At 43.2% G+C, this 14,611-nt stretch overlaps 1 protein-coding gene across 2 annotated transcripts in view; it reads right to left on the reverse strand.

Moving 5' to 3' along the window:
* LOC124714218 (protein argonaute-2) overlaps positions 1-14,611 on the reverse strand; it is a 216,240-nt gene that overhangs the window by 122,081 nt on the left and 79,548 nt on the right. For both annotated transcript variants that reach the window (XM_047243003.1, XM_047243004.1), the window contains exon 5: positions 13,196-13,370. In XM_047243003.1, the coding sequence (XP_047098959.1) occupies positions 13,196-13,370 (175 nt within the window). The remainder of the gene's footprint in view (positions 1-13,195; positions 13,371-14,611) is intronic.

Consider the following 14,611-nt stretch of genomic DNA (forward strand, 5'->3'; position numbering starts at 1 on the left):
ATGCACTGTTGCTTCATCATGTTGGTAGAACGTACCATTCTTTTAGCCAAACCTTTTTCAATAATGCTGGAAACTAATTTTCAAGACAGTCTAGGTAAGAGCGATCTGTAAGACAATGTGGTACAACAGGCCTAACCAACTGATTGTCTTCCTAACACACTACACATTTATAGAGAAACTGTCTTGGAAATGTCTGTTCAAAAAAGCATCTGGACTTTCATCGGTCCATCAAAGTGAGTTACGAGAGTTACTGGAACCACCAAAACTGAAAATGGCTTCATCAGTACACAGTATTAACTGGATTACTTGGCAATTTGAAACTAGCTAACGACTAAATTCCAACCTCTACCCTCGTCTTATTCCTGAAAGTGTTGATTCCTCTGTAAATGATGAAGGCTGCACATACAAAATGTCCAACACTGATACAAGTAGAAATTGTGTGTGTGCTGGTGGTAGCACTATGTTCTAAAAAATGAATAATGCCTTATACTCCACCCACATTCTGCACATTTACATGTCCAGCTGAAATATGACTGTCTGGCACTATACAAAGCACACACTATTTACAGTAAACACAAGTGATAACTCTTGAATTTGGTACTCTGCAGTTAAGAAAGTCTACCATTTCTGCAAGAAGCAGCAGCCACATTTCCATTACAAAGCCGTTATGTAAATACCATATTGACATACTCAGTGTTTGTAAATGTGTGTGGCATGCTTAAAGAGAACAATAAAATTGGGCAACAAGTCACAGCCACCATCAAACTGAAAAATTTAATTATGTAAATTCACATACAACTTCAAAATAAAAATGACAACAGATAAATCAACCCATAGCAACTGGAGTGCCAACAGGTGAAATGAAAACTTTACTCCTTGATTAGGAGTATATCTGTGAACAGTAAAAATTGGACCCATGTTACATGCCATGTTTTATTCAAATTAGCCTGTACTACCACCTCCTAAAATATTTACTATTCCTCCTGAAACTCCTGTGAAAACAAACCGTCTGCTTCCACCAGAATTTTCATGTGCCACAGAAGTCCTCGGTTGAGAAATTCCATTTTTACAATTAAAAATAAAGCTATAATCAGAAAATTATATTTGTTACTTTATTTTAAATTGTCCTAATGAAGGCAATATACTTTGACTTTCTCCAAAATGTTGCTCAAATTAAACATACAGTTAGAGAGGGAGGAAGGTGTCACATCCACTTGACTACAAGATTATTATACACTCATCACACACTCAGACCGAACAGGATGGTGAAGGAAACTGCCCCCTTTCCAAAGGAATATTCCCTGCAATTGACAGTTTAGGAAAACCACAAAAACCTAAATCTGGATGGCCAGACAAGTATTCAAGTACCAGCCTCCCAAATGCAAATCCAGTCCTATCACTGTGCCACTTCAACTGGTCACTAGAAATGATGCTGCCATTCTATGTGGAATATAAATCACACTAATCTTTGACCTCTTTCCATGAAACAACATTTTTTATAATATAATCGGTCCATGCATGACTGTGTACTGTACCAACATGTTCCAAAAGGCCACATGCAAAAATGTGATTTTTCAGCAGGTCATTTCTCCAGTTCTACTGATCACAGGTAAGAGGTCACGTGTTTTGGATGTCCTCTGACCTAGTGACCTCTCCGAAGAACAGTGCCGGACTAAGACTCGAACATGGGACCTTTGCCTTTTGCAGGCAAGTGCTCTAGCCACTGAGCTACACAAGCACGACTCACATCCCTACCTAACAGCTTTACTTCTGCCAGTACCTCGTCTCCTACCTCCCAAGCTTCACAGAAGCTCCCCTATGATACTTGCAGAACTAGCAGTCCTGGAAGAAAGGATATTGCTGACAAATGCCCAGAAATTTCGCCCCGCTGCAAGCTACACCACACAGTGAAAATTTCACTCTGGAAACACCTCATCTCACAGGTTTGGTTTGGTTTGGTTTTCTTTCGCTTTAGGGCACAAAAAGAACTGCGGTCACATGCGCCAAAGTCAAAACTATAGAACATGAAGACAGAGAGGAGTTTAAATAAGACGTAATAGACGGCAGCTAAAAACAGGCAAGTGGAAAAAGAGCTAAAAAAGACACCATACAGAAATGGAGGTACAAAACTAAAAATTAAATGATATTCGCCATATTGCTTTGGTGGATAGAAAGTAAGATGTGGTCGACAGCCCGCACGTCATTTGCCAAACCAGCCGATAACCCAGACAGCAAACCCAAACGAAAACGGGAACATTCCATCAGGAAGTGGTGGACAGTTAAAACTTGAGTGCAATGTGTACAAAGTGGTGGGGAAGGGCCACTTAGCAAATGATGATGGCTAAAAAGGCAGTGCGCAATATGCGGCCAAGTAAAAATAACCTCCTCCTGGCGGTATGGCTGAGAGGAGGTCATCCAAGCCGCTGGGAGAGGCTTAATAATCCTGAGCTTATTCCCGTGAAGGGAGGACTATTGATGATGCCACACGGACACCACCTCCCGAAAGACAGCAACACAGAGATCATTGGAGGGGATATAGGTACTCACAGACTGAGGTACGAGGACTGCAGCTTTGGCAGCAGTGTCAGCAGTCTCGTTTCCTGGCAGACCGACATGACCAGGAACCCAGAGAAACATCACACTGGCTCCACAAAGAGTGAGCAGTTGACAGTTTTCCTGGACCTGCTGCACTAGGGGATGGGCGGTGTACAGCACAAATAGACTCTGAATGGCAATGAGTGAGTCTGAGCAGAGGACACAATTGAAAAGGCTGTGTCGCCGGATGTACTCTGTGGCCTGATACAAGGCAAAGAACTCGGCTGTAAATACTGAGGAGTGTGCCAGAAGCCGTTTGAAAGACACGAGTGCCAATGGCGAAGGCACACCCGACCCAACGGTCAGTCCGAGAGCCATCAGTGTATACAAAGGTACTATCACAAAACTCCATGCAAAGGTCGTGAAACTGAAGGCGACAGACCAAGGCTGGAGTCGTGTCCTTAGGAAGCGAATGAAGGCCAAGGTTAACATGGGCTGCTTCACGAAGCCAAGGTGGTGAAGGGTTCACACCCACTGGGAAAGGTCCAGGTAGTGTGAAGTTAAACTGCTGTAGCAAGTGCCAAAAATGGACTCCAGGAGGTAACAGAGAAGAAGTACGAGCCCCATACTGACGATCAAAGGAATCATCAAAGAAGGCATAGGATGGGTGGCCACACATAGCAGGCAAACGCATGCATACCTGCTGAGGAGAAAGCCACGGCGGTAGGACATTAGTAGTTCAGCATCTTCAGCGTACAGGCTCTCAACCAGGTAGGTGCAAAAAGTGCCAGTGGCCAAACAGATGCCACGATGGTTGATAGTGTTGAGTGGCGTAAGAGGGATAGGCATGACCTTTGTCAATGATTAAAAGAACACCATAGCTATACATTTACAAACGAAAAAAAAGGGAAACACAAACAGTACATGTGTACAAAGTCTAAACCGTTACTTAACTTAATGGTGTAACCTCCACCTCACACCGGCCTATGTTTAATATACAATCAAGACATCACTGAAGATGCAGCTCAGTGAGACAGGTTCGTGGAGAACTGACTTAAATGGCAAAATCGTCAACAAAAACTAAGCCGGAGATTCCCGGTGGGAGACAGGCCATGATAGGGTTAATGGCAATAGCAAAGAGGACGACACTCAGGACAGAACCCCGAGGTAAACCGGCGAGGCAGAATCCACACGCACCTTGTAAACTCGATCTTGTAAAAATGCCTGAAGGAAATAGGGCAGGTGGCCATGGAAGCCCCATGTGTAAAGAGTGCAGAAGATACCAGATCTACAGCAGGTGTTGTAGGCCTTCTCCAAATCAAAAAGCATGGCCACTGTCTGGGATTTCCGAAGAAAATCATTCATGACACGGGTGGACAAAGTAACGAGATGGTCAACTGCAGAATGCCGTGCTCGAAATACACACTGTGCACTTGTCAGTAAATTGTGAGACTCGAGCCACCATACCAACCGGGCATGAATCACATGTTTCATCACCTTGCAAACAGAGCTGGTAAGAGAGATGGGGTGATAGCTAGAAGGAAGGATTTTGTCTTTACCGGGCTTAGGTATGGGTATGACGGTGGCTTCACGCCAGCGTCCGGGAAATGTGCCCTCTGTACAGATGCGGTTGTACATGTTAAGCAGAAAGTGCTTGCCCGAAAGAAAAAGGTGCTGCAATATCTGAATGTGGATGGCGTCCGGCCCTGGGGCGGAGGATCGGAACGAACTGAGAGCATGATCAAGCTCCCTCATTGTAGCACTCACGATTCAGAGAAGAGAAGGGTATCGCCCTAGCCTCCTCCACTCATTTCTGATGGAGGAAGGCAGGGTGATAGTGGGAAGAGCTCGAAACTTTCACAAAATGGTGGCCCAAGGTGTTGGAGATAGCAATAGGGTCCACAATAACATTGCCTGCTACTATGAGGCCGGAAATGGGGGAATGGATCTTGGTCCCAGAGAGCAGTCAGAGGTTTGCCCACACGACAGAGGAAGGAGGTAGAACTGTTAAAAGAACTAGTGACTGGAATACAGCAGCTCATTTTTTATCCCAAAGAACGCGACGACACCTTGCATGCATCTGTTTTAATGAATGCAGTCTGCCATCGTAGGATGATGGTTAAAAAATGCGGAGAGCACGTCTCCGTGCGCAAACTGAATTGCGGCATGCTTCAGTCCACCCAGGAACTGGGACACAATGTGGTAAAGAGGAACTGCGAGGAATGGAATGTTCTACAGCAGTAAGGATGACGTTGGTGAGATAGTCCACCTGGTCATCACAACTGGAGAAATCTTGTTCTTCGAAGGTCGCCATGGAGGAGTAAAGCTGCCAGTCAGCCTTAGTACGCTGCCATTTGGGCTTGCACACAGTTGGGGTATGAATCAGCAAACGGAGAGCACATGGGAAATGGTCGCTCGAGTATGTGTCAGAAAGAATGGACCACTCGAGACGATGGGGAAGCTCAGCAGCGCAAAAGGATAGGTCCAAATGGGAATAGGTGTGTGAGGAGTCGGAAAGGAAAGTGGGTGCTCCAGTGTTAAGGCGAAGAGGTTAAGTTGGTTAAGGTCAGCCAAGAGGGCACCTCTCTGACAAGACCTGGGAAAACCACAAAGGGGATGACGCGCATTAAAGTCACTGAGTAGCAAAAATGGGGGAGGTACTGCCAAATAAGCTGAAGGAAGTCTGCCCCAGTGACACTGAATGGCGGAGGTACATAAATGGTAGAGAGGCAAAAAGTCAGGCAGGGAAAGAAAAGGCAAACTGCAATATCTTGAAAATGGGTAGTCACGGAGATGGGTCACCATGTATGAACAGCATGACAGCCCCATGAGATGGAATGGTGACCTCAGGGGGAAGGTCAAATCAAATTGGTAAGTAATGTGAAAAATCAAAATGGTCATGAGGACGCAATTCTGTTTCCTGAAGGCAGTGTACAAGGGGATGCTGCGATGCTAAAAGCAGCCGTAAATCCTTTTTGTGGGACCGACGGCCACGAATGTTCCATTGGAGGACAATCATGAAGAGGAGGAGATGTAGGGTTGTCAACTCGGTAGCCGCCGAGTGACAGTAGAGTCGCTACTATAGGGCACAGAAGCAGGAGGATCCTGCCCCATGGGGTCCACAGAAGCATCGGCTTGCTTGTGCGGTTGTTCCATGGAGTCCAACACTGAGAAACGGTTGGTGGTGTGCACCGGCAAGACAAAGGCCAGATGAGTTAAGGTACCACATGGCGACACAGTCAAAAAGGATCTTCGAGTTGGCGAAGGAGAAGACCATTTGGCTTTGGTGGACTTCTTCGAGCCTTTCCGGTTAGAGGAAGACTGGGGTGTTGTTTGGCTGGAGGGACAGAGGAAGTCTTCATGAGAGTACTCCTTCTGTCCTTTCCTGCCTGCTGGTGGCTTTGCCCCTTGAGGCGAGAGTGACAGTTTGTTGCACAGTGGGATGGGGGGATGGCGATGCTACCTTGACACTGGGTGATTTCACAACCTCAGAGTCAAATTTGAAGTCGCATGTCTGCATGGCCATGTCCTTCATGGGGCAAGGGGTAACAAGAACAGAACTATAGGTGCCAGATGGGAGAACACAGGGTTTGTGACTACCCAGTAACTTGTGAGCTACTGGGTAATGCACTTTTTCCTTTATCCGAATCTCTTTGACAGCCCGCTCATCAAGATACATGGGAAAACCCTGAGAGACGGCGGCATGGCCGCCATTGCAGTTGACACAGCGGGGAGAATAAGGCAGATAATCGCCCTCAGGTGCATCCCTACCACAGGTTACACATTTGGCTGGGTGTCGATAAAACGTTCTAGTGTGGTTGAAATGATGACACTGGTAGCAGCACATTGGGTTCGGAATGTACAACTGGACTGTGATAGATTCATAGCCTGCTTTGATCTTGGACAGCAGCACCACTCTATCAAAGGTGAAGAAAACAGTGCATGTGGGCACTAAGGAGGAATCTTATCTTTTCATTACACGATGGACAGCAATGACACCCTGATCAGAGATTGGATTTCGGCCTTGGTTAGACCATCAAGCAGCCTGGTGTAAATTACACCATGGGAAGAATTCAAAGTTCTGTGAGCCTTGACATGAACCAGATAGCTGTGGACAAACGAGGCAGCAAGCAGTTGTTGTGCTTGAGAATCAGAAGCAGTCTCCAAAAGCAAAGTGTTGTTCTAAAAACGAGAGCAGGATTTCACAGTGCTTCCAATTGCATCAACACCTTTGTGAATAATAAACGGAATTACTGTGGCGAAGGACTGACCATCTTTAGTATGTGAGACCACGAGGAATCATGGTGCTGCAGGAAGGGTCTCCAAATCATTAGCCTCAATACATTTACATTTCGTAGACGTTGATTGGGAAGATGATTGACTCAGTGGGAGAAAATCCCCCACGATTTCCAGCATTTCCGATGATGCACTCCTTCCAACTGTGGGCTCCCTTCACAAGGGGGCGCAGCTGCCTTAGGTGATTGTTTACACCTCAGGTCACACTTCCCGAACATCTGATAGAGTGACCAATCGGCAATTTAGGAAGATTGCAGCTCAGGCAATCACCCCTCCCTGAGCCTGGCCTGTACCAGGGGTACGTGGGGTCCCTACCTGTCAACCCGGGGCCAGGAACTACGCATTACCCAGTCACCTATTATGCATCATAGGCATCGGCCGACCTTCAGGACCGCACAGAGGAAGAAGAAGAAAAAGAGGAAACTCAAACGCCGAAGCAGAGGAACAAGAGGAGAAGGGAAACGAAGAAAGGAAAAGGGAAGAAAAACAAAGGTGAGACTGTTCTTACATCAGCAACAGACAATACGGAACTTTCCCAATTACCTTCTAGACATGTTCCCCAAGGGAGGGATAAAGAATAGCAATAGCGTAGACATGCAGCACGGAAGGGGAAAAATGCTGCAGAGGCCGGGGCCCCATGGTAGCCAAGCACGAACCAACAAAACAGAAGCAAGCCTCCTGTGGGGATTTCGTAGGTTGTGGCAAAGCCATGTCTCTGCAATATCCTTTCTTGCAGGAGTGCTAGTCCTGCAAGTTTCACAGAAAGCTTTTGTGAAGTTTGGAAGGTAGGAGATGAGGTACTGATGGAAGTAAAGCTGTGAGGACATGTCATGAATCGTGATTAGCAGGGTGGCCAAAAGTTTCCCCAAGTGAAATTCTCTGATATTTCCCTGAGTTCCAGACAAATTTTACCATTTTTCCCAGACAAATGTTGAGATCTCAAGGGTAAGTTAAAACATAAGTTGACAAACTGTCTTTGCAGCTACAGTACAAGAAACAATAGTGCAAATGAGGAAATATCTAAAAAAACTTGGAAGCAGATAGTGTTTCCTGTTGTGAGCAAAAATTTTAAGTATTAACATCAACATCTTTCGTAATGAGCTGTTTTTAGATGGAGAAAGCAAGCCAAATGGTATATGTGTCTTATTAAGACCACTGATGCTATTTTATTTCAATAAAACAAAACACATTTGGTGCCAAAAACACACACTTCCTTAGAGTCGAAAGACAGATTTAAAACACCTTCACTGATTTCAGAAATAACCTCAGAAAAGGTAGGCCTCTTGAAAGAAGTGTATAAGGCGGGGAAGAATTGTGTAAACAAACCCTATAGGTGACCACCTATAAAATGTTGGTTCTACTATGTAATTTATTGTCAGTTAAATCCACTGTGTAATTTCTGTTATTTTACAGGTATTGTACGATTTCTCTTTTGAGAAATATGTAAGCACACAGTGCACAAACTACCAGCAACTGACACAATTTTCTTATTATTATTATTGTCCATACTTTCCAACATATAAACTACTTTCGAAGTGTCAAAATGTACTAGAACAAATAAAATGTTTATAAAATGCCACACTGTACAACATACTCATGGTGAGACAGTCGCAATTCCTGTTATCCATCACCCATGGTGTCTGGCCTGCTGGGGAGCACCGCAGTCCTGGGTCCTTGGATAAACCATGAAAATCCACTGCACTACACCATACACATGCCTGCACATTAGTGTGAACCGACTGGCTTCAGATCGGCAGGCCTGATCCATTACAGATACCCACAGAAACGGCCTCCAGTTTTGGCCTGTTGTGGAAATCCACTTGTGTGGCCAACTATTCACGAGCCACAAACAGCACGTTGATGAAATGAGACCATGGCGATCAATCCATGCAACAGATAACTTATTCAAATACTCTGAGAATCAATAACAATGAGGAAATGTAGCAACTCACAGTAAAGATGATTGCTGGGCCACAGACAGGCACGTAGAAAAGACAATCACACTCTCACAACTAAATTTTCAGCCATAGCTACTGTCAAAAAATGAGAGCACACACACACAATCACTCAGGCACAACTCATGCACACATGACCGCCGTCTCTGGCTTCTGAGTCTACAGTCTCTCAGAATCGGATCCAAACAAATCACCCCTCATGCCTCTCTGTCTCTCGTCGCAGTTGCTAGGCTAGCGGCAAGAAGTGGTGACAGCACTGATTGCACTCTAAGGAGATGAAGGGGAGAAGCAGTAGGAATGAAGGAGTAGGGAAGTGGCACACATACTCATTGCAACCCCGTCCCCCGCCCCTCGCCCAGCGGTGATGCACAACATCTCAGTAAACAAACCCATTCATCTACTGAGACAAAAGCGAGATTATTTCAGTGTTTTTTCAAATTTCCCCGATTTCACTGATGTGTTTGAAATTACCTGATATTCCCTGGTTTCCAGAACTTGTGGCGACCCAGCTTGGGTAGCTCAGTCAGTAGAGTACCTGCCTGTGAACGGCAAAGGCCATGCCCCTAGTTCGAGTTTTGGTTCGGCAGAGAGTTTTAATCTGCCAAGACGTTTCACATAAGTGCACGCACTGCTGCAGAATGATAATTTCATTCTGGGCCTACATGTTACACACTCCCTCCAACCCACGCAAATTGAGCACATCAGTTGGTTCTTTTGCATTAGCTGTGGTCGAAGATAGGCCTTAGGTGGCTTATAAAAGCATCAGTTCTTCTTTGGCGTTTCCTGAGAAAGGCCTAAAAAATGTTTTTGGGTAGCAAAAGTATCATTTGTGAGGATGGTCACATGTTCTTATGATGATGTTCACAAGGAAGGTTTTTTCAGTATTATTATCTGTTACCAAGATCCAGAGTTTCGAGGTTACCATACACATGTAGTACTTGATTTTAGGCATAAGTGTAGTTTTAACTGATGTATTGGACACAGGACAAGGATTCTGGGGTCATCACAAGGCATCTGAGGACACTGGAGTATGTTATAATTGGCATTTTTTCACCAACATAACTTTATCATGCACTCTCTGAATAATGGGCACTTCACACCTAACAGGCTGTCTCGACCTGGAAATTATTAGACAGTGCCACTTAGCAGCGTAAGTGACTTACAAGAAATTATTTTGTCATACAAAATTCTTTGTAATTACAAATCAATCACCACTTTTATGGTATACTGTAGATGCAACCTAAAAATGTTGAGCATTTTTATTTAAAGTGGCATGAAGTAAACTTGCATTGGATGGGAGATGATTTTGTGTTAACCTCATATTATGTATACTTATTTATTGTTTATGTGTGTCAAAATATACAAATAAACTGTAAAAATTTACTGACCTACAGAATTCATCTTATATAAGCAGTACAACCTGCTATAACCCAGAAAGAAAGAAACTGGCTGATAAATGCTCCTTTCAGAACAGGAGGCGGCAAATATGTCCCCCCCCTCTCCCCCCCCCAAAAAAAAAACAAAAACAACAAACAATTCTGATTTTAAAAAATTGTGAAACTAGCTGCTTTAATCCTCATACCGCAAGCCTTATCAAAAATTCTGGCATGTACAAGTACCCATGTTTTTTTCTGCTGAGAAAGAGAAATGGAGAGAAAGAGAGACAGTGATGGTGGGAGAGAGAAATTGGCAGTGAAAGAGAAAGAGGGGTGGGTGGAGAGAGCAACAAATGGAGCAACAGAGAGAGGAGACAATGTCAATGAAGAAGAGAGATGACCCACCACCACCACCACCACCACCACCCCATACCCTCCCCCGAGCGGTGAACTTTAACATGAAAACATTTGCCCACTTTCTCGCATTCCCTATACCCATGTGTCAAAGTATCCCAATCTCTGGGTCAAAATCCCTAGCAAACCATCACCAATGATGTGTGCGGAGTGGAGACAATGGTAGTTGAAGACGGTAGACTGTAAGCAAGAAAGAAAGAGACAGTGGTATTGGGAGAGAAAAAGAAGGAGCAAAGATAGTGGCAGTGGAGCAGGGACACAGTGAAAGTGGCAGAGAAGTAGACAAGTGATAAGGTAGAGCGAGCAAAAGGGACTAAAGAGAGCAATAGTGGGAGAGACAGACAGGAGTAAGAACCAGTGGGAGAAAATGGAAACAGTGGTAGAAAGACAGTGGCCTTGAGAGGGAGATGGTGAATATGACGGCTTCACAGCAAAGAGAGACTGTGTGAAAGGATTTAGAATGTTCTGTGTTAAAGAGCATGAATATGTTCGCACGCCAAAATTTTTGGTGAGGGAGGTGGAATGAATATTGTGGCTGCTGGTTACCCATTTTTCGGTCAGAATCTTAACGAGGAGCATATTCACCTTTTTTGCACTTCGAAAGGAGCATTTTTCAGATGGCTCATAAAGCCATGACAACCACTGGTTATTCAACCAAAAAGTAACCCTCATTAAGGTTATCTATTAGGAACGCTGTAGAAGACTATAGAGTTTACATTGTTTGAACATAAATACAGATAACTGCCACCAATCACTTATGAAATATATCTTTATTTCTATAAAATTTTCAAGCTCATTTTCTGATGAGGCAGTCAGAACACATATTCAAGTTTTTAGCCACAATAATGAGGCATAACCCCCAACACACACACGCGCACGCGCGCCTCTATGCCACACTGCGCTGGCTGAATACATAATGCAGGACTGCGTTTGGCAGGTAGTGGAGTGGGTGAAGGGAGAAGGGAGTAATGATGTGGGGAGTGGGAGTGATACTTGGGGAAGGGTGGCTGAAGATTCAGGGAGAGACAGCAGGTGCATAAGAAAGGAAGGCAGGAGGGAGAGGCAGCAGGTATACAAGATTGGAATGCAACACACAGGCACTGGAACTGAAAAGTTCATGCACAGCACAATGACTTACGTGGGCAGACTGGGAGGGGGTGAAAGAACAGAGGAAGGGAAAATTGTGGAGAATTGGGTTTGTGTACCTAGGGTTAGTGGAGATTGGAGTCAGATCAGTCAAAAATTAATGTCTTTACTATGCAGTGAGCTGTTACCTAACTCCTACATTATTTACATTCTGACAGAATTTCCCACATAACACTTGTATTTGAATTCAAGTCATCCTCACTACCAAATCTATTCTGATGCACCACAATGATTTTCTTTGCAGTCACCTACCTCATCAATGCAGCCCTTCTTTTTGAATTTCTCACACAGTAACTGGCAGATAAGATTACTTTCATGGAAACTGCATACAGTTGTTTTCATCCGAAATTTGGTAAAACTCAGGAATTGTTTATGTTCAGCTGTGTTGTAAGAGTCAATTCATAGTGTGTGTGTGTGTGTGTGTGTGTGTGTGTGTGTGTGTGTGTGTGTGTATTTAGAGACAGAGAAAGAGAGAGTGTGGGAGGGGGGGGGGGGGGGCAGGAGACGAAGATTTCTTCTTTTTGAACAATAAGACAAAGCTAGTGCTATTTTCAGATCTCTGTGTGTGTTTGCCCATGCGCAACCCACTGTTCATTTGTACACGAGTGATTGCTCCTCCTTACGTTTTAGCTTGTATTTTCCATCCTGTAATTTATTTCAAAGTATAGTTCACACATCTGAAGTTATTTGCTCTGAGTGTCTGTATCATATGTAATGTGATTCCTCTTTTATCACTTCAACTAGGTTCAAAACTATAAAGCAACTTTTATGACATTTATGTGAATATTCAAGCAACACACACATGGGGAATCAACATCCAGCTACTGTCACTTCTCTTACATCCCAGGGCTTATTAACTGCATTAACACAACACATAATACTTAAGAGGTACAGATAGACTGCAGCCAATTTTCTACCTGGGTTTTTTTAAAATCAGAAACTGTTTGTGTTTCATGGCTTTATTACAGCAGTCAGTATTTTTACAAATAAAATCCTGCTGAGAACTAAAAATGAAAAATAAAGCAACAGTCAGAGTTGATTTGAACACTTCAATGTTTTGTTATAAATTTTCCTTCTCCAAGATGTTGCTCCAAAGTTATCTTTAGAAAATGCAGAAAGTCTGTGCAAACAGACTGCTAAGTTTTAATATACTACAAAATGATCACTGCGATCACCACAATAATTGTATTTTCATTTAAAGTTTATTTTTGTTAATGCTAAAATAATTACTATGGTTAATTTTAGCCTGGCAGCACTTAAGCTGCTGTCCCCTCACATAAGACAGGAGTTAGTACAAAGCAACAGTGTCCTTTGTCAGCAGAGAAGTAAAATTTAAAAAATAAAAAATAAAAAAAAAAAAAAAAAAAAAAAAATTAAAAGAATTATAAAATTACACTGATATTCACAACAGAGTCAATAATACACATCACAAGTTCTGGAAAATAGAACACAAAATGTATGCATAGTAATTACCATCAATATTGAGCATCATTTTCCACTGAGATGGACGTACTGACTGATGAAATCCAAACCACACCTCACGACCTCCACCTAATGGATGATAATACCCATCAGGAGATGAGAAAAATGAACGGCCAACTGGTGTGTAAGTCATGGAAGGCAAATGCCTCATTACAACATCCAATGCCTGTATGAAACAGAAATACACAAAAACTTTCAATCTCACAATGAAAGCAATCGTCAATAGTTTAAAAAATGAATATCCACAACAAAATCGGTAAAACAATAATACAAACTCAGACATGATCCCAGTGATGGCATCAAAACATTTTGCAGCACAGAATTATTAAACTTAACAGTAAATAAAATGTACTATCAGAACTGATAAAGTGGTTTAACATGTTGATCACTGCACACTTAGCGATGGATGTTTCACTGCCAGACCACACCAGGCACATGCCATTATACATGAGGCTCTGCTGCAGCCAGCACGTTAAAATATATATGTGCGTGTGTGCTCTCCCTCTCTAACCACCCCCCCCCTCTCCCCCCACTATACTGTTACTCAGGTTACTTTCATGGCTTTAAATGCTATTTTATATATTTTCACCATTTTTTTCTGCAATTAAAAATATTTCCCCAGCTGCAGTGCATGCAATGTGACATAGTATTGAACATTCCTGGGTGAAATGTTGTGGGTCGTCAATTCAAACCTGATCACCAGCAATTATTTGTTATTTTGAATTTACCATTTCTGAAAAGTTATGTTTGTCATGTTCGTATATTCTCGAGTATTCAATATTAATAAAAACAGCTGCACACTCTGTCCAGGAGATCAGATCTGTCACACTCTGTCCAGGAGACCAGATCTGTTCTGGCTTTACACTGGTGTTCGTATAAAACATCTAAGTGCTACATGCAGTATTTCATTAACAACTCTGTTTTTGGATTTGGACTTGAGAGTGGTTATGACTTAACACTGGCTGGTAGAACACTATGTGCTTCAAAACATTTACATCACCAAGGCTCCAAGTAAGCAACGCAGAAGTAGTTGCCTACACGGACACAAAACCAGAACACAAACAGTCAGATTTTCTGACTCCTCAACACATTTGTGATGCGAACATTTTCTCATAATGTGCTTATACTACTGGCGATTCGTAAAGGACTTCTGTACCATGACAAGCGTCTTGCAAGAACTACTGCAGTGAACCACCTAATTTTCCTAGAATGAGGTACAGGTCCTTACAGAGAGGGTAAAATCTGTCTGCACTTCATACATTGTATGACAAGAAACAGAACCTGACTCAGACATTAGCGATTATGGGATAGGTGCAGTTCTAGTGCAAATTAAGGAAGGTGCTGAAAAGGTGATATATTATGCTCTCCAAGTAAGATAAACTGCTCTACAACCGAGAAGATGTATGG

Source organism: Schistocerca piceifrons, chromosome 1 (genome assembly GCF_021461385.2).
Source record: "Schistocerca piceifrons isolate TAMUIC-IGC-003096 chromosome 1, iqSchPice1.1, whole genome shotgun sequence".
Lineage (NCBI taxonomy): Eukaryota > Metazoa > Arthropoda > Insecta > Orthoptera > Acrididae > Schistocerca > Schistocerca piceifrons.